This window comes from Ostrinia furnacalis, unplaced genomic scaffold (assembly GCF_004193835.3).
Source record: "Ostrinia furnacalis isolate ACB-3 unplaced genomic scaffold, ASM419383v2 OfSCF0209, whole genome shotgun sequence".
In the NCBI taxonomy this organism is placed as follows: Eukaryota; Metazoa; Arthropoda; class Insecta; order Lepidoptera; family Crambidae; genus Ostrinia; species Ostrinia furnacalis.
This window is the reverse complement of record NW_021130448.1, coordinates 239,462-260,206: the sequence shown is the minus strand read 5'-3', so window position 1 is coordinate 260,206 and position 20,745 is coordinate 239,462. Positions and strand designations below refer to the sequence as shown.

The following is a 20,745-nucleotide window of genomic DNA, read 5'->3' as shown; positions in this document are numbered from 1 at the left end:
TTCTGACGTTTGATTCTCATGTGACATTGACAATACGTCAATGTCACTATGACAGCATCTCATTGGCTATAACGATACCGCTATTTTAACGTTTTATATTTTTCACAATTAACGGTTTTTCAAAAAAAGCAAGCAAGTAGTTCTAGTGTCAATTAATACGGGCTGTATGTACTACGATTTTAAAACATGTCCCATTCCACCAGGCATACAACCTCGAAGCGGGTCACGAGTACGAGTTCCGCGTGCGCGCTCAGAACGCGGCCGGACTCAGTAAATATTCTGCCAGCTCGCAGAAGTTCAAGGTCAAGCCGCGCTGCGGGCCCCCCGGGGCCCCCCGTGCCCCCCGCGTGCTCCGCGTGGGCCGCAACTACATCGACTTGTCGTGGGACCCGCCGCACACTGATGGAGGTACGTTACTCACTTGTAACGTGACATAATGTCACCTGCTTACGTCTAACGTGAGGCATGCCCAATATTACCCAGCTCATCATTATCATTATCAATTACATTTGTACCGGCATGCACAGTATGGGACGTTCAACCATCCACCTTACAGATGATCTTATTAAGGTTATAGAGAGGAGCTGGACGCATGCCACTATCAACCGTCAATCTGGAAGTCATTGAGGGAGGCCTACGTTCAACAGTGTGGACGTCCTGCGGTTTAAATGACGATGGATACTCAGCTGTTAAGCTTCCCTGCCAGAAATATAATCCCCTACTTTTAAACTTGAAAATTTACTGGGAAAGTTTGTAATCAAGACGTGGCGGGTGTTAACTTACTGGTGTCTTTCTTTTAGTTATTAGAAACTAGCTTTCCGCCCGCGGCTTCGCCCGCGTGGAATTTTGTCTGTCACAGAAAAACTTTATCGCGCGCGTCCCTGTTTCAAAAACCGGGATAAAAACTATCCTATGTTCTTTCCCGGGACTCAAACTATCTCTATGCCAAATTTCATCAAAATCGGTTGCGAGGTTTAAGCGGGAAAGCGTAACAGACAGACAGACAGACAGACAGACAGACAGACAGACAGACAGAGTTACTTTCGCATTTATAATATTAGTTAGGATGAGACATTACACTTATACTAGTTTCCAAGTTTACACAGTGCGTACTGCGATTGCGTTAAAAACATCCCAACCACATTTCCAGGCTCCCGCGTGACCGGCTACATCATCGAGAAGCGTGATGTAGGCAGCTCAGTATGGGTGAAGTGCAACGACTACAACGTGCAAGACACGACATTCACCGCGCTCAACCTCGGCGAGAAGCAGGACTATGAGTTCCGCATCATCGCTGTTAACGCCGCAGGTAAATACAATTGAAATCATAAAATATGTATTCTTAGGGCTGATTTTTCAATCGTTGGATACATTTTGCCCGAAGAATAAACTTGGCACATTAACAGTTTCAGTAGGGGAAAATGAAAAATCTTCGGTAAAAAGATGTCTAATGCTTGAAAAATCACCCANGCTGTACTGGAACCCGCCCAAGGACAACGGAGGCGGTGAGATCACCAACTACGTCGTCGAGAAACGCGAAGCGAGAACGCCAAACTGGACGAAGGTGTCAGGATATGTCACGACACCGTTCTTACGCGTGAAGAACTTGAATGTAGGCAGGGATTATGAGTTCAGGGTTATGGCTGAGAACCAGTACGGTCAGTCCGACCCGGCTCAGACGACTGAGCCTATCAAAGCCAGGCATCCATTCGACCCGCCAGGAGCGCCCGGCGCGCCTAGGGCTGTCGAAACGACGGAATCTTCCATCACGATTACCTGGACGAAGCCCCGTCATGACGGCGGCTCGCCTATCACTGGCTATGTAGTCGAGAAGAGGTTGATAACCGAAGACAAGTGGACGAAGGCGTCCCACGCTCACATTCCAGACACGACGTACAAGGTCACGGGACTGATTGAGAACCACGAGTATGAGTTCCGAGTGGCAGCCATTAATGCTGCAGGCCAGGGTCCTTACTCGCAGAGTTCGGATGCTATCCGCGCCTGTAGGGCTCCCAACTCGCCGAAGATCACCAGCGACCTCAGTCTTCGGGACATCACGGTTATTGCTGGCGAGGAGATCAAGATCACCGTGCCGTTTACTGGCAACCCCAGGCCGAAGGTGAGACTCTATAATTCTTTAATTTCTTTGTAGTAAAGATCAGGGTTCATTATCGAATATCAAAATCAAGTTTTAAATTGTACGCAAAAATTTTGGATCTGTAATGGCCAAGTAAGTTAAGGTCCTTTAACTAAGCTGTAGTTACACTATTTTGTACCCTATTTGAAGTAAATAATGATATTTGTGCAGTACATTTGTCACAACCCTGGTGTCACGTCTGTGACTAAACCGGACTAACATAAAATAACCTAATCGAAAAAAATATTATTTAAAACCAACAACATAGCTCATCGTCGCTTCTTTTCAACACTTGCCAAATGTTGGTCTCTAAGCGCTGGTAGGGCAAAAAGATTAGGAGACATGAAGACTCAATAAGAGCAAAACTTTAGTTGTTTTTTTCATCATCATCACACCATTTCAGCCATAGGACGTCCATTGCTGAACATAGGCCTCCCCCAATGCTTTCCACGTTGATCCATTGGTAGGTTCTGGAATGGAGGCCGCGTACCGGAAAACGCAGCGTGGGACGTCCACCTACTAGGTGGACCGACGACATCGTAAAGGTAGCAGAGAAGCGCTGGACGCAGGCCGCTACCAATCGATCAACGTTGTTTTTTCCATTAGTCTTTTATTTTTAATAGTCCATGCAAATAAAGGAATTTTGGTTTTTTTACTGACTCATCGAATTGTCGACTAATCATTTTTGCTATCCAGGTGTCCTGGATGGTGAACAACGACGAGGTTTTCCCGGACAACCGCATCCGATTCGTGACGTCCGACCTGGATACCGTGTTCGTCAACACGTCGGCCAAGCGATCCGACACCGGCTCCTACACCATACAGCTGACCAACAGCGAGGGATCGGATAGTGCTACTTGCAGAGTGAGTATTATACAAATAACAATAATTTTATTTGGGCTAAATTTTGACAGGGACTAAATTGAAATGTCTAAATTCAATCAAGACCAATTTTAAGCTTGGATCCATAAATCTATGTTTTAAGTTCGAATCTTTGTTAGTAAACTTTCAGAGCCCTATGGCTCTGCTATCAGTTCTGCCGCGTACTGAAAGATTGTTCAATCATGAGTATTAAAGGTTTACTGTTTTAGCTTACTAATCTTAATTGTAAGCCTTTGAATGCGTTCAAACTTACAGTATAGTTGTAACTAGTACATTCCTGAACCTCTAAGAGTGAAAATAAAACCGTCCATGCCTTTGGTAAATTAGAAAATAAATTAGAAACTATCGGGAAATGAAAACGAAACTACCTGATGAAGTGTAGTAGAAAACCAAAAGGTGGTCTTGTATTTAAATGACCTTATGAATGAGGACTTGAATTTGTTAATGTTAACACGTTTTCTCATCCCCACAGGTGCTAGTAGTAGACAGGCCGTCCCCACCAGTGGGACCGCTCGAAGCCTACGACATCACCCCAGACACGTGCACATTGAGCTGGAAGCCGCCCATGGATGATGGTGGCTCCCCCATCACCAATTACGTGGTAGAGAAGATGGAGAGCAGTGGTGTAAGTAGACGTTACATGATATGCGAAAAAGAAATCAAATAATGAAGGCTTACAAATCTCTTTTGTGTTTTTATTTAAAGGCGCAGCAATCAACACAACACATTTAGTTACAAGCTTAACTTTGTTTCATCTTTTGTGAGCAATAGGTGTGATTTTGCAATAAAAATTAAGTCTGATGTGCTTGCGATCTTACAATAATATCTATGATAAAACTTAAACTATTTTCCACTTCAACTGCATTCTTGTTAAACCTTTGCGTTCTTTTCAATTATATTTTATCAACCAGCTTCTAAAAATAGCAGGGTTTTTTGAATTTGCAAAGAAAAAAAGATACATTGATTACAACTGACATCACTATGCACAGCCTTATTCAACACACAATCAATATAAGCTGTAAAGATACGGCTAAAACCCATTTATTTGTCCCTTATCTTAGTTAAGATTTAACTTGAAAAAACCTTAGCATATTTTATACAAAACATCAATACATTGATTACAGTTAACATCACCAATGCACAATTGCACAGTCTCAGTCACAATAAATTGTTAGCTTAATGCTTGTGAAGACGGGATTAAGAATCACTTATATTACTTTACTTCCTAATTACGGATTAACTTGAAAAAACGTTTGCATATTTTTTCACAAAACAGTACTACAATCACCTATTCTACCCACAGATCTGGGTGAAGATCTCATCATTCGTCCGCAACTGCCACTACAACGTGATGGGCTTGGAACCGAACCGCAAGTACACGTTCCGCGTTCGCGCCGAGAACCAGTACGGAGTGTCCGACCCGCTGACGATGGACGACTATATCACTGCCAAGGTGTGTATGATTGATTTGGTTTAGGATTATGAACCTTATGCTGAAAAATTAGAGTTTAAAATCGTGGATGATTAACAACCTCTATGCCAGAGGGCTGTGTGTGTTTACATTCAACGCGCTCATGAGTGCGTAAAAAAAATACATTAAATGTATGACGGAATGTACAGCGCCCCTAGCGGAAACTTTCAAGAATTAAAATTTTCATATATTTTTTGAACGCGCTCAATAAAACTCACACTCGGCCCTCGGAACTATAATTGTTGGTCTCAAGAATTTCTGGGCCAGCTGTTGACCAAAGCCCTAATAAAATTAATATTAGTCAACATTGTTTGTTCCAATACGAACAATAGTCTTGTCGTGGGGTTCCGTCCAAGTAGAACCCCAAATCTTTTAGTGGATGTCGTAAGAGGCGACTCTTCATTAAACTCAAAATTCTCCATTTGCCTTGGGTAAAATTAAAGATGGTCTTGTTCCTGCAAAGGATACTAGAAATGACCTGTTGATGATGATAAACAAGCTTTGTAAACCTAAATGTAATTTCAGCTTTCTCTCAAAACCTTAGAATTGATATCAACTATTATAACATTGTCCCGTCCCACAGTTCCCGTTCACGATTCCCGACCCGCCGGGCGCGCCACGCGTGACCGAATGGGACGGTTCCACCGCTACCGTCGTGTGGGACAGACCGCGTTCCGACGGCGGTGCGCGCATTCAAGGATACAAGATCGAGTTCCGGGACGTCCAAGACGGTGTCTGGAACAGTGCCGATTACCTTGTCAAGGACTGCAACTACCAGGTAATAAGCTAGCATAAAAAGAAAGACATTTCAAACAATACTAGACGGGAGTGAGGGAGGAATACGGCTCCGCTATTTTCCGCAATTGACACTTTATGTCAGTTTATGTCAAAGTTCGCTGAGCCAGCTAGCTGTCACTAATATGTTATAGTTCCAAAATACTGAACTGTCCTATGCATGACATTGACAGTGGGGCGCCACCGTCAATACCGGATAGCTGGTTCCGATTTTTACCATGTTGGAAACCATATAGTTGAACGATGGTAGCGCCCCCCCTGTCATTGAGATTGGTGGGACAGTTCAGCGTGGGTCATCTATATGTAGCGGTTGCTATACTAAATACATAACAGTAGGTCAAGAATACACGAAATAAGAAAAAGAAAAAAGTGAGCTATGGTGACTGTGAAGGGCCGCCCTGTTGCGATTGCGATGTCCATTGCAATGGGAGTCCACTCAGCATATTGTGTCTACTACCACTAGATTACAATGCCAGAAATTGCGGGTTCGATCCCCGCGCCAAAACAGTTGTATTAGTATACATATTATGTGTTGTAACAAATGTTTGTGACCTGGGTGGTCGAAAAAGACCAGTGTGTCTTTAGCTCGCAGTTGTTCTATTCGCTTTCGCAATATGCTTTCTCAGAATATGTAGGTATTTCCAAAAAAAGAAGGCAGCAAATTGTAGTGTCATGTCATACGATTTTAAAACTATCCCATTCCACCAGGCATACAACCTCGAAGCGGGTCACGAGTACGAGTTCCGCGTGCGCGCTCAGAACGCGGCCGGCCTCAGCAAGTACTCGGCCAGCTCGCAGAAGTTCAAGGTCAAGCCGCGCTGCGGGCCCCCCGGGGCCCCCCGTGCCCCCCGCGTGCTCCGCGTGGGCCGCAACTACATCGACTTGTCGTGGGACCCGCCGCACACTGATGGAGGTACGTCACTCACTCGCAACGTGACATATTCTCACCTCGTCATCAAAAATGTTACTTGTACCGGCAAGATGACTTTATGAAGGTTGCAGGAAGGCACCGGATATAGCGCGCTTCATAACCGGCTAATTTTTGAAATCATTGGCCTTTAGCTGGACACCTTCTGGCTGAAATGACGATGATGCTTATACCACAGATAACATAATTCTAGATTATACTCAGCTCATAGAAGTTCAAGGGGGAAATTTTTACTAAGTTTAAAATCTACTTGGAAAAGTCGTTATTAAATTGTGGCTTATGATTGTCATCTTACTGGACTAAAATATTTAAAACGAAATTGTAAAAGCCAAAACGACCAATTTTGACTTTCTAGTGTCCGTACCTCATATGACTATGATTACATTTTCATGAGAACTAAAACAAATTCCAATCTCGTGCAGCGTACTGCAATTGCGTTAAAACTATTCATTCCACATTCCCAGGCTCCCGCGTGACCGGCTACATCATCGAGAAGCGCGACGTAGGAAGCTCAGTATGGGTGAAGTGCAACGACTACAACGTGCAAGACACGACATTCACCGCGCTCAATCTCGGCGAGAAACAGGACTATGAGTTCCGCATCATCGCTGTTAACGCCGCAGGTAAATACAATTGAAATCATAAAATATGTATTCTTAGGGCTGATTTTTCAATCGTTGGATACATTTTGCCCGAAGAATAAACTTGGCACATTAACAGTTTCAGTAGGGGAAAATGAAAAATCTTCGGTAAAAAGATGTCTAATGCTTGAAAAATCACCCATACACAAATCTATCCAGATTAAATATCTCATTCAGACTACTATTACTATCAAATCTCAAAAAACTTTGCTGTTTGTTGCTATTCTACTTTGGTGGTCAAGCATTATTTTTAACATGATGTAGATGGGATCAAAAATATTGGCAATTCGAATCAAATCTCAAAATAATTCGAATTTTTCAATAGTAGACTAGAATAATTTTAATGGACTCGCTAACGTAAACTTTTGTAGGGTATCATTCAGTTTAAAGTTCTTCATTCTTATCAAATGGGCCACTATTAAATGTCAAAACCATCTTACATAAAATCAATCTATTTCACAGGCAAATCCGAACCTTCAACCTGCACAAGCCCAGTCCGCACGGGCGAAGAGATCGGCGGAACCAAACCGGAATGGGTGAAGCAAGTGCCACCACACATGGCCGCGCCGCTCGGCAGGCCTTACACCATAGAATGTGTGGCCACTGGCAACCCATCGCCTACCGGGCGCTGGATGAAGAACGGCAGGGAGTTGGTGCTGGGAACCAGGTATGTACAGGCAACGGCATATCAAGTAAACATTGAGGCATCTGTTGTACAGACAGCGTTAAATAGTTTGTGGCACCCAAAGTGGCCAAAAAGTTGACAAAACAACCTTGTTCCAATTGTAATAAAGACGTGTTGCTAACTTTTTTGCTACTTCAGGTGTGACGAACCTTTTGACGTTGACTGCTCATGTGCTATTTCGCATAAAAAAAATATTATGTGATGTCATGTGCAGTTCTACATTGACATTATTTCAAACTACTGCAGTCTGCATAGATGGACGCGGGTTTCCCCCAAAAAATACCAGAGAACAGTACTCCCATTTTTATATCCAGCTGCTGCATATTTTTGTATAGTTTATTGATTGTGCAATTTTGATAATTCTATCCTCAAACATATACAACCTCTCCCCGTGGATGTCGTAAGACTCGACTAAGGGAGAAATATGTGAACACATTAGGCTTTCCCAACCCGTCTATCCTTCGTGGGAAGTATACACCGAATCCTCCATTTACCTCTGGTACTGATGATGACTAAAAAACCTTAAGATGATGATATTAACTGTCTGTTCCACCAGGTTCATCGCGGAATCCCGCGAGGGTACGCTGAAGCTGAACATCCTCGAAGCCAAGGATGATGACGAGGGTGACTACACGTGCGAGGCGTCCAATAACATTGGCTTCATTTACAGCACTGGACACCTCAAGATCGGAAGTGAGTATCAAATATAATAAGTAAAAAGGTAAAACTATCAAGTAGTTTTAACTTTCAACAGCGACATGCTACCACACATCAAGATCGGAAATTAGTGATGTTACAAACAATATACTTGTAATTATGTTAAAAAGTGTATTTTGACAACGCGTTGTAGTCTCACCAACGACATGTTATTAAATTTGTCAAAAATATCAACGAGCTGTTATATTCCGGAACAGTTTGACATTCTTTTCTGTTTTAATACAGCCCTGTGGGTCTAGACAAAGTGCACTTTTTAATCGAATCGAAAATCGAATCCGTCAAAACTCCATACAAAAAAAAAGGCTTTTCGACCACTTTTCGACTGGTTTGCGATTAAAATGTGCACTTTGTCTAGACCCACTGGTGTCAAAGTTTTTGCAAGAATCGTCTGATAACTAAGTAAATTAGGCCATTATTTGCCAGAATAGCCTGCCTGAATTTTTTTATTTCTCGACAATCAGTGTTGTGTTTCTCCAGTTTTCTAAACATAACTCTTTCCCCAGGCCCGCCACGCATCACCAGAATGCCAGGCGACATGCACCTACCAGAACACGAAAACACCAAGATCAAGATCCTCTACACTGGAGACCAGCCCGTTGACGTCACACTTACTAAAGACGGCCACAAAGTGTCCGAGTCGCCAAGGCTGAAGTACACAGTCTTTGATGACTACATGCTCATCTTCATCAAGGATATCAGCAAGGATGACATGGGTAAGTCAATCTACATTGAAAACGCCAAAATCATAAATGTAGCATTCAGAATTTATTTCGAAAAATAATGATATGCAAGCAAGTTTTGCATCTGCACCCCTTGGGTGAAATTGTTAACAAGAGCAAGGCTATATTACGTTTACAAAAAAGCTTTTAGCAACTGACTTACTCCCTGAATAAAAAGGATCTTCTGTGATACACAAAAAAGAAAATAGAATTGTGTAAAATTGAAGTAAAATATTGGAGAACAGTTGGAGAAGTACTCCAATTGTTCTCAAAATAAGTTTTATTTTTTAAGAATTCAAATATTTGTTGAGCATAGCAGTGTGTAATAATTTCATTCGAGAGATTTAGGACCTCATCGATGAAAGTTTAAACATCACTAACTCATCCTCAATTCCAGGCACATACAAGCTCACAATCAAGAACAACTCCGGCGAGACATCCGACTCGTTCACCGTGACGGTGACAGGCCTGCCCGGCCCGCCGCAAGGCCCGCTGGAGGCCAGTGACGTCAGCCGCCACTCCTGCACGCTGGCGTGGAAGCCGCCCGCGTACGACGGCGGCTCGCCCGTCACTCACTACGTCATCGAGAGGAATGACACCTCAGGTAATTATATCACAAGCAAGAACCACGCAGAACTGACGGCCGATGGGGCAGCAATGTTCTGGAGTGGTGGCCGCGTACCGGAAAACGCAGCGTGGGACGTCCACCCACAAGGTGGACCGACGACATCGTAAAGGTAGCAGGAAGGCGCTGGACGCAGGCCGCTACCAACCGGGCAACATGGAAAGCATTGGGGGAAGCCTATGTTCAGCAGTGGACGTCCTCTGGCTGATATGATGATGATGATGTTAACGGTGGCTCGCCCGTCACTCACTACGTCATTGAGAGGAACGATACCTCAGGTATTACATCACAAGCAAGAACAAGTCAAGCGAGACATCAGACTCGTTCTCCGTGATGGTGACAGGCCTGCCCGGCCCCCCGCAAGATTGTCGCCATAGTTTGAACCTTAAATACGTATTTTAGGGTCGAAGCCAGTAAAAACATTCAACATGTTGTTTTAGCTCTTATGTTACTTATATTTAGTAAAGTCATTAGGCAACCACTTCCAACAATGATTAGACACAGCCACAGAACTATGTGCATTGGAAAAGAGTTAACTATTTGTGTGCAAACGGATGTTACAGTGTAGAGATGAGACACTAACTTTTGTCTACCACAAAAAAGGTAATAGGGTGGTGGTTAGTCTATCAACCATCATGAAATTCTTGGGCACATGCAGCCCTTAGTGTACCTATAGGGAAATCACTTTACTATAGAAGAGATTAATCATCTAAACATGATAAATGTCAAGGTCTTTACGTGGGATACAGGAATTTAATATTTCGTTTGTTGGTTCGTTTCAGCCGAATGACGTCCACTGCTCTACAAAGGCCTTCCCCAAGGATTTCCACAAATACCATTCCTGCGCCGCCCAATAAAATGTTTATTATTAATATATTAAAATGTTTAAGTATGTGTCAATCTCTAATATTAATATTTATTTACTTGTTTTCCCCTAGGAACGGCCTGGATCACCATCGCGTCCTCTGTACGGGACACCAAGTTCACAGTACAAGGACTGGTGGAAGGACAGGAGTACAACTTCAGGGTTCACGCCGCCAATGACAATGGTGTGGGACCCGCGCTGGATGGAGTCAATCCTATCAGGGTTAGTATATAATATTTTAAACTATTATGTTGCATTTTTACTATCTCATCTCTTCAGTCTGCCCGCGACCATGACTCGTGCAACCGAGCCGAAACGTCGGGAGGGTAAATGTCTTATTTACCGTTAAAAAAGATATTGTTGCAATAAATCCCGTGAAGTGATAATTTTAGGGTTAGTATAGTCTGAAAGAGTGTTTTTTACTCCTTTGGTAAACTTGTAGAATGATACTTATATGAGATATTCTCTTAACCTTTCTGATTTCATTTTTTCTAATGCAAAGGTTTAACAAATATACAGCAATTAATGAGTACTTAAAACTTGATTGAAATCGTCATCACTTTAATTCATTCTTTCAAAAATAATAGGGCTGAATTTATCATCGTCGGATAACTTTTAATTGAAGAATAAGTTTGGCACATTGACAGTTTCAGTATGGGAAATAATGTCAAAATGACAAGTTTATTCTTCTGTTAAAATTTATCCAACGATGGTAAAATCAGCCCCAAATAAGCTATACTTACACCCAAAATTTTATCAAGGTTATAAACCGATGTTTACAAGCATATGATGCTTTAATATAAGATCAGTAGTCATCTTTAAAGTCCAATTTAAGAAAGTTTGAAAGCTCAATCCTAAAATAATGTCTACCATTAAATCTCTAGAGCAATCAAATTGAGTCCCAGACTAAACATCTCTCATATTACAGGCGAAGGCACCATACGACCCACCATCAGCGCCCGGCATTCCGAAAATCCTGGAGGTCGGAGGAGACTTCGTGCACCTGGAATGGGCCAAGCCTGAGAGCGACGGAGGGGCTAGGATACAAGGTACGTTATAATGCTCTAAATATTCAACAAAATGATAATAAACTTATAATCCCAATGCCAATTTGAGATTCATTTTTTAATTATATCGTTCGTTCGTTCGTTTCAGCCGAAAGACGGACAAAGGTCTGCTGGACAAAGGTCTCTTCTCCCAAGGATTTCCACAAAGACCGGACCTTTTTAACTAATATGTATTTATGTTTTCTCAAAAATTTAAAAATGAACAGAGTCAACAAATTATTGAATTCAAAAATATATGTATCTCCCTCACGTTTGGCAGCATTAAATGTTGATGTAAGGAAAGCAGTTGCATACGTCAAAAAATATCTATAATTTTATTGAACCCTGAAATATCTGCAAACTACAATGAGAACATGATTCACATGTTCTCATTCGACAATATGACTTAATTCCTGTTGGATGTTTATGCTTCAGTTGGCCAAAATACATCCCTTTCTACAATTACTTTCTTTGTTACCTTTTGTCGTTCTCTTTACATTACGATCACTCCCCTAGAATACTGTAGCGTTTAGTTTAGTTTTATTTGCTCTCAGTCTACTGCAATAATTTAAACTATCCTCCTTCTACAGGCTACTGGGTGGACAAACGCGAGGTCGGCGCAAGCACGTGGCAGCGCGTGAACGCTGTGCTCTGCCTGCCCAACATGCTGAACTGTGCCAACCTGATCGAGGGCCGCCAGTACGAGTTCCGCGTCACCGCACAGAACGAGGCCGGCCTGTCCCCGCCTAGTACTGCCAGCCAGCAGGTCAAGGTCGTCGACCCCAAGGGTGAGTGTCATCATCATCATCATCATCGTTATTTCAGCCATAGGACGTCCACTGCTGAAGACTGACAGTCACGATCAGTCCTGCGCTGCCTGATCCAAGTACTTCCCACAACCTTCACCAGATCAGTCCACCTAGTGTGCCGGCCTGTCCCCGCCTAGTACCGCCAGCCAGCAGGTCAAGGTCGTCGACCCTAAGGGTGAGTGTCTGATGATCACTGTAGAAGTCGACCAACCATCATGGACCATTGTACGAGACGCGATATGACCCAGAACGAAGCTGGCCTGTCCAGTGTCCACCCCTAGCGATCAAAAGTCGTCAACCCTAGGGATGTGTCATCAGCATCATTATTTCAGCCTAGCACCGCCAGCCAGCAGGTCAAGTTCGTCGACCCCAAGGGTGAGTGTCTGATGCTGTAGATGTACCAACCAACCAACCATCAAGGACCATTGTACGAGACGCGACACCGCCCAGAAAGAAGCCGGCCTGACCTCGCCCTCGCCTAGCACTGGCAAATCGTGGACCTCAATAGTAAGTCATCAGCACTCACACTCACAGCAGTCTAGTGATTGAGTGACTTATGCCAGTTTTCACCATCAATCCCTAATTTTTAAGTGACCCCTAAGGTAACACATAACAGTAATTTTGAAGGGGTCACTTAAAAATTAGGGATTGATTGTGAGAACGGGCATTAGTCACATGATTTGAGTCACAGGATATCCACTGCAGGATAAAGGTCTCCCCTAAGGATTTCCACAAAGACCAGTCCTGCGCTGCATCCAGAAGCTTCCCATGACCTTCACCGGATAGTCGGTCCACCTAGTACTAGTAAGAGGCTTGCTCGCACGTCTTCTGGCCCATGGTCACTCGAGAATATTCTGCCCCAATAGCCATCAGTTCTGGGCTAGACATAGCACGTGGCAGCGCGTGAACGCTGTGCTCTGCCTGCCCAACATGCTGAACTGCGCCAACCTGATCGAGGGCCGCCAGTACGAGTTCCGCGTCACCGCACAGAACGAGGCCGGCCTGTCCCCGCCTAGTACCGCCAGCCAGCAGGTCAAGGTCGTCGACCCCAAGGGTGAGTGTCTGATGCTGTAGATGTACCAACCAACCAACCATCAAGGACCATTGTACGAGACGCGATATGACCCAGTACCTCTAGTAGGAAAAACTTTCGAGTTCGTTTCGTTGCGTATTCAAAGTGTCATCGAAAAATTTTGTATGAAAAATTAAACAGCGCCCCCTAGGGCGGCTATAATATAGGGGGCGCTGTTTAATTTTTCATACAAAATTTTTCGATGACACTTTGAATACGCAACGAAACGAACTCGAAAGTTTTTCCTACTAGAGGTACAGAACGAAGCTGGCCTGTCCAGTGTCCACCCCTAGCGATCAAAAGTCGTCAACCCTAGGGATGTGTTATCAGCATCATTATTTCAGCCTAGCACCGCCAGCCAGCAGGTCAAGGTCGTCGACCCCAAGGGTGAGTGTCCGATGATCACTGTAGAAGTCGACCAACCATCAAGGACCATTGTACGAGACGCGATATGACCCAGAACGAAGCCGGCCTGACCTCGCCTAACACTGGCAAATCGTGGACCTGAACAGTAAGTCATCAGCACACACACAGCAGTCTAGTGATTGAGTGACTTGTGTCAGTTTTCACCATCAATCCCTAATTTTTAAGTGACCCCTAAGGTAACACAACAGGAATTTTGATTTCATAGGGGTCACTTAAAAATTAGGGATTGATGGTGAAAACGGGCATTAGTCACATGATTTGAGTCACAGGATACCCACTGCTGGATAAAGGTCTCTCCTAAGGATTTCCACAAAGATCAGTCCTGCGCTGCATCCACAAGCTTCCCGTGACCTTCAACAGATAGTCGGTCCACTTAGTAGGAAGTCTGTCCACACTACGTCTTTTAACCCATGGTCGTCTTTCGAGAACTTTTCTGCACCAATGGCCATCAGTTCTGGGCTAGACATAGCACGTGGCAGCGCGTGAACGCTGTGCTCTGCCTGCCCAACATGCTGAACTGTGCCAACCTGATCGAGGGCCGCCAGTACGAGTTCCGCGTCACCGCACAGAACGAGGCCGGCCTGTCCCCGCCCAGCACCGCCAGCCAGCAGGTCAAGGTCGTCGACCCCAAGGGTGAGTGTCTTGTCATCTATTGATGTCGAGTGTCGTTGTACTATACACGACACCGCCCAGAAAGAAGCCGGATTGTCCTCCCTTGGCACTCAAAAGTCGTCGACTCGAAGGGTGAGTCATCAGCTGCATCGTCATTTCAGCCACAGGACGTCCACTGCTGGACAAAGACCTCCCCAAGGATTTCCACAAAGATCAGTCCTGTGCTGCATCCAGATGCTTCCTGTGACCTTCACCGGATAGTCGGTCCACTTAGTAGGAGGCCTGTTCGCACTACGTCTTTTGACCCATGGTCGTCTTTCGAGAATTTTCTGCTCCAAAGGCCATCAATTCTGGGCTAGATATAGCACGTGGCAGCGCGTGAACGCTGTGCTCTGCCTGCCCAACATGCTGAACTGTGCCAACCTGATCGAGGGCCGCCAGTACGAGTTCCGCGTCACCGCACAGAACGAGGCCGGCCTGTCCCCGCCTAGTACCGCCAGCCAGCAGGTCAAGGTCGTCGACCCCAAGGGTGAGTACCACAGGTCACAGAAACTAAAGGGAGATATGACAAGGGGGCGGGGCCGGTGTCGCGGCAATATGCCCAAAAACGGAACACATTGCTCGTGACAGCAGCGACGTTATAATGTAAACAGTTTACATTGCTTGCGTTGGTGAGTACTTAATCTAGTCACTAGATGTACTATCAATATATGAGGAGATATAGATCCACCATCGAGGGCCGTTGTACTAGACACTCCAGAACGAGGCCGGTCTAACCTAGTCTAGCACTCAATGTCGACGACTCAAAGAGTAAGTTATCGGCATCATCATTTCAGCCAAAGGACGTCCACTGCTGGACAAAGACCTCCCTAATGATTTCAATAAAGACCAGTCCTTCGCTGCATCCAGAAGCTTCCCGTGACCTTCACCAGTTCGTTGGTCTACCTAGTAGGAAGTCTGTCCACACTACGTCTTCTGGCCCATGGTCGTCTTTCGAGAACTTTTCTGCCCCAATGGCCATCAGTTCTGGGCTAGATATAGCACGTGGCAGCGCGTGAACGCTGTGCTCTGCCTGCCCAACATGCTGAACTGTGCCAACCTGATCGAGGGCCGCCAGTACGAGTTCCGCGTCACCGCACAGAACGAGGCCGGCCTGTCCCCGCCTAGTACTGCCAGCCAGCAGGTCAAGGTCGTCGACCCCAAGGGTGAGTGTCATCATCATCATCGTTATTTCAGCCATAGGACGTCCACTGCTGAAGACTGACAGTCACGATCAGTCCTACGCTGCCTGGATCCAAGTAGTTCCCACAGCCTACACCAGATTGACGGTCCACCTAGTGTGCCGGCCTGTCCCCGCCTAGTACTGCCAGCCAGCAGGTCAAGGTCGTTGACACCAAGGGTGAGTGTCTGATCCTATAGATGTAGATCCGCCATCGAGGGTAGTCGTATGAGACTCGTCACCGCCCAGAAAGAAGCCGGCAGATATATGATCACTGTAGATGTAGACCAACCATCACGGGCCTTGGTACTAGACACTCCAGAACGAGGCCGGTCTAACCTCGTCTAGCACTCAAAGTCGTCGACTCAAAAAGTAAGTTATCGGCATCATCATTTCAGCCACAGGACGTCCACTGCTGGACAAAGACCTCCCCAAGGATTTCCACAAAGATCAGTCCTGCGCTGCATGCAGATGCTTCCCGTGACCTTTACCGGATAGTTGGTTCATCTAGCAGGAAGCCTGCCCGCACTACGTCTTCTGGCCCATGGTCGTCTTTCGAGAACTTTTCTGCCTCAATGGCCATCAGTTCTGAGTTAGACTATTTTGTTGTGTAGAAAATCAAACTTGCGTTTGGTTAATTTAAAGTAAAAACTTTGCTATGTTGACAGCATAATCATTTTCGTAATTTCCAACGGGCTCTAGTATACTATAAATATTTATTTGTCTACAGCTGCCACGCCGCCAGAGATCGTGAAGCCACTGAAGAATGCCAACTGCATCCAGTACCACAACGCTAAATTCCAGTGTACCATCACTGGTCAGCCGAAGCCTACCATCACGTGGTACAAGGGTAAGTATCTTTGTCTTCTTTTATATTGTATAGCAACATGATTTTCACTTTCCAAGTCTGTAAAATGTTGATAGATCTTGAAACTGAAAAACTTCTTAATTCCTGACAAGTTTGTTACGTTACCATAAGGTAACGTATACGCGCAAGAGTAAAACATAAGTCAGCTAATATAAACGCCGTTAAACATCCACAACAAGCCAAGATAAACATTGACGGTACCTGATTATTTTTCTGATAAACAAGTCAAACGTAACATAAAGGATCGTTTACATTTTTTAGAAGTTCATAGTAAAAACTATTTTCCATGTTGAGCATTAGGTATTTTTCTAATTCTTTTGTACCAGCTCTAGTGGCATGAATTAATGCTTCATTATCAACGCAGAACCAAAATTAGGCTCCCTCCTAATTCTTTTGTATCCATGATTTTCTCCCAGTTTCAACTCTTGTATTCACTCCAGGAGCACTACTATCTTCAGTGCTATACAATAAACCTTCTTTCTCCCCAGTCAATTCCAACTCTTGTATTCACTCCAGGAGCCAAGAACTATCTTTAATCTCTAAACCTTCTTTCTCCCCAGGCGCAAGGGAGATAACCAACGGCCCGCGCCACCGCATCTGGAGCGAGGGAGACAACCACTTCTTGACAGTTGTGGATGTATTCGGCGAAGACGCCGATGAGTACGTCTGCCGCGCCGTCAATCGTGCAGGAGTCAAGAGCACACGTGCTGAACTGCTTATTATGAGTGAGTATACCTTTACATCTAGTCTAGAAGACCAAATTTCCAAGACTACCGCCTGGCACACTCAAACAGTTGCAAATCCTGTCAGCTGCAAGAAATTCCAAGTGTGCCTCTTGATACCTTTACGAAGTTCCAAGACAAATTCTTGGCAACAGTTCTAAGTATGGTACGCATGGCGCGCGTTCATTAAGAGCACGCGCGTTGACTTCCTTATTGTAAATGAGTATATCTGTCAGCTTCTATAGTCTGGTCTGAGAGCACGTAGCTGCGCGTAATGAGGGCTATCGTTTTTATACTTAACAGTTGGCACCCCTGGCGATTGACAGGACCTTACTCTACAGTGGCGCCATCTTGATGAGTGCAAATGCGATAGTCCTCCTACCACTTTAGCGCTCACAAGTTGGCGCCACTGTCTTCGCTACTAGCAAGTGACAGGACCTTACTCTACAGTGGCGCTAACTGGTGAGCGCTAAAACGATAGCCCTCATTATATTGCTGTCGCGAGCGATAAGGATGGGTAGCTTGGGGTCATTGTACAAAATTCTACGTGCTCGCAGACCGGGCTTTAGAAGTTTCATGTCTACTTCTTTTCAGCTTCTAAGTTTACCTCCTTTGTAGTTCATGAGAATTCAAAGTTTACCTCTTTACTGCAAAAGTTCCAACGACTACCATATCTTATTACACCGTGGAGCTATTTATGCAAATGAATTTTATTAAAAATCTTTGTCTTCCACAGCCGCGCCGAAACTGAACGTGCCACCACGCTTCCGCGACACAGCATACTTCGACAAGGGCGAGAATGTGGTCGTCAAGATCCCCTTCACGGGACACCCGGTGCCCAAGATCACGTGGGTGCGCGAGGGAGAGACCATAGAGTCTGGACTACACTACCACGTGGAGAGGAAAGGTGAGTCGACCATAGACTAGCGAGTGTTGTGTTGGCAACGACAAGGGAGAATGTGGTCGTCAAGATCCCCTTCACGGGACACCCGGTGCCCAAGATCACGTGGGTGCGCGAGGGAGAGACCATAGAGTCTGGACTACACTACCACGTGGAGAGGAAAGGTGAGTCGACCATAGACTAGCGAGTGTTGTGTTGGCAACGACAAGGGAGAATGTGGTCGTCAAGATCCCCTTCACGGGTCAATATGTGGCTAAGATCACGTGGGTGCGCGAGGGAGAGACCATAGAGTCTGGACTACACTACCATGTGGAGAGGAAAGGTGAGTCGACCATAGACTAGCATGTACGAAACTATTCCCACCGCTGCAACTACAGGAGTTGCGAGGATCTACAGCTTGACCGCCAATAAAAACCCAACCAGTGAAGGTGAAGTTTGTCCCGGGGGAAAGTTAAACTGTCATTGGACCCGCAACGAAATCAATCAAAAGAACAGAGTGCTGTTGTTAGTGGACTATGCTAAAATTAGTGGGGTTATAGTATTGTAAAAGTTGACTATAAAAGCAATAATTTAGGTGGGATCAGATCTATTTTAGGCTGTGCTGAACTGAAATATTAAAAACAGTTCTAAATCCGTATTCACAAGGGTTAATTTTTATAGAACGATTACTCGATAGGATCGCAACTCAGCGATTTGTCACTTGTCATTGACGTTTAGTTACGTTATCCCATTGAGAAACAGTTTTAATACCGTATTCATAAGGGTCATTTCGATAGTACGATTACTCGACAGGATCGCTTTCAGCGATTTGTTGTCGTTGAAGTATTGTTACCCGAATGAGGCTACATATATACGAAGACCCGTGAAGGCAGCTGCCAAACTAGCATCATTATCGCTTCAGTTTCCCAATAAAATTATACTTATTTCATACTGTCTTATTCCAGAACGCCACGCGATCCTGACCATCAGGGACGCCAGCAAACTGGACTCAGGGCCGTACAGGATCACGGCTGAGAACGAGCTGGGACAAGACTCGGCCATCATCAACATTGAGATCAGCGGTAAGTTTTTTTTGACACATTAATATTTTCAGATCTATTTCTGGCTTGGTATGTCATGAGATTTACTTTCGCTTATCCTTCCTTCAGACATCTCTTTAATTTAATTTGACCACATGTAGTTTGAAATTCGGAAAGCAAGATTTGACACTCATTTTAAACTATGTGTCGGACATATTGTTTTTTGACTCCAAGATATTTGTGCAAACAATGCATAGATGCAGCATTTTTTTATTATCTGGATTCACTGGCGCTGGAGTGATACTCTGCAACTGTGGCTTCCACAAAATACCAGCGTTATAGTTCTGGGTTCTTCCCTATCCCATGACACATTCTAAATGGTTGCCATTTTGGTTCAAACACCTAATTTAATTATTTTACTAAACAATGAACCAAATTATAAATTTTAAATTGAATATGTGCCACTGTCATGTCTATGTAATTGCCTGTATTTGTGTGATGTCCACTGTAATAAATGTATCTTTCTTTCTTTCTTTCTTTCTTTCTTTCAAATTATTATTTTTTCCTACTTATTCTTGTGTTTCAACTTATCACCACTTTCTTCCATCTACCCACAGATCGCCCAGACCCACCACGATTCCCAGCGGTGGACAACATCGGTGTGGACTCGCTGGCTCTCAGCTGGAAGGCGCCAGTCTGGGACGGTGGCTCCGACATCACCAACTACTTGGTGGAGAAGCGAGAGCACCCGATGACCAGCTGGATCCGGGTCGGCAACACCAGGTTAGACATTTTATTATTTTTTTATCCACAACGAGGAAGCTCTTGGCCTGCATCTCTCCTGGTGGAAAGTGATAATCAGGCTAAAGGTAGAAGCGGGCTTCACCCGAAATCCTCAACCACAGAGGAACTGGCTATCTTACCTCTTAATGCCAGAACACAACAATATTGTTATGGCTACAGACTTATGTAAGGTGGTAGTAGTCAGGCGGACTTAGAAGAATCCTAACCACTAACTAAATCGAACAAAAAATCTATTCTGACTGGGAATCGAACGGTCCCGTCTCAGGGTCTAAAGCAGGTGGTCTTACCACAGAGGCGGTTAAAACCACTGTTCCGGTGTTTCTTGACACTGACATTTCTTGGAACGAATGACAGCGAATGTGGAAGTGAAGAAGTTCTTGCAATGTGTCGTGGCACGATTCACGACGTGACTGACGTTTTCGACTGATGTGTGAAAAAGTCTTTAGAACAACCTAAAAAACTTGCTTTTCAAAACTGAACCTTATCCCCCAGGTTTACCACCATGGCCATCACGGGTCTGGTGCCCGGCAAACAGTACGAGTTCCGCGTCTACGCAGAGAACATCTACGGACGGTCGGAGCCTAGCGACACCACGTCACTGGTGCAGACCAAGGCCGTCGTCAAGAAGGAGTTCAAGAAGAAGGAATATCCTGGTGAGTTGAGAAGACTACGTACAAGTTTCTTTTTAAATAAACCAACTTGAAAAAATCTAACTGCTTAAGGCGGGAATGGAACCAACGACCTTCCGCTTACCGGGAGACTGCTCTTTCAACTGAGCTACT

The 20,745-nt window shown here is 44.7% G+C and overlaps 1 protein-coding gene across 1 annotated transcript in view; it reads left to right on the top strand.

Moving 5' to 3' along the window:
• The window catches only part of bent (projectin protein bent), a 113,557-nt gene that overhangs the window by 57,840 nt on the left and 34,972 nt on the right, over positions 1 to 20,745 (top strand). The window contains exons 53-67 of the mRNA XM_028309300.1: positions 204 to 408; positions 1,151 to 1,309; positions 7,317 to 7,521; positions 8,096 to 8,232; positions 8,760 to 8,969; positions 9,373 to 9,579; positions 10,539 to 10,687; positions 11,394 to 11,514; positions 12,102 to 12,299; positions 16,380 to 16,499; positions 17,078 to 17,242; positions 17,976 to 18,146; positions 19,085 to 19,201; positions 19,777 to 19,942; positions 20,456 to 20,616. Coding sequence (XP_028165101.1) covers positions 204 to 408; positions 1,151 to 1,309; positions 7,317 to 7,521; positions 8,096 to 8,232; positions 8,760 to 8,969; positions 9,373 to 9,579; positions 10,539 to 10,687; positions 11,394 to 11,514; positions 12,102 to 12,299; positions 16,380 to 16,499; positions 17,078 to 17,242; positions 17,976 to 18,146; positions 19,085 to 19,201; positions 19,777 to 19,942; positions 20,456 to 20,616 — 2,491 coding nt within the window. The remainder of the gene's footprint in view (positions 1 to 203; positions 409 to 1,150; positions 1,310 to 7,316; positions 7,522 to 8,095; positions 8,233 to 8,759; positions 8,970 to 9,372; positions 9,580 to 10,538; positions 10,688 to 11,393; positions 11,515 to 12,101; positions 12,300 to 16,379; positions 16,500 to 17,077; positions 17,243 to 17,975; positions 18,147 to 19,084; positions 19,202 to 19,776; positions 19,943 to 20,455; positions 20,617 to 20,745) is intronic.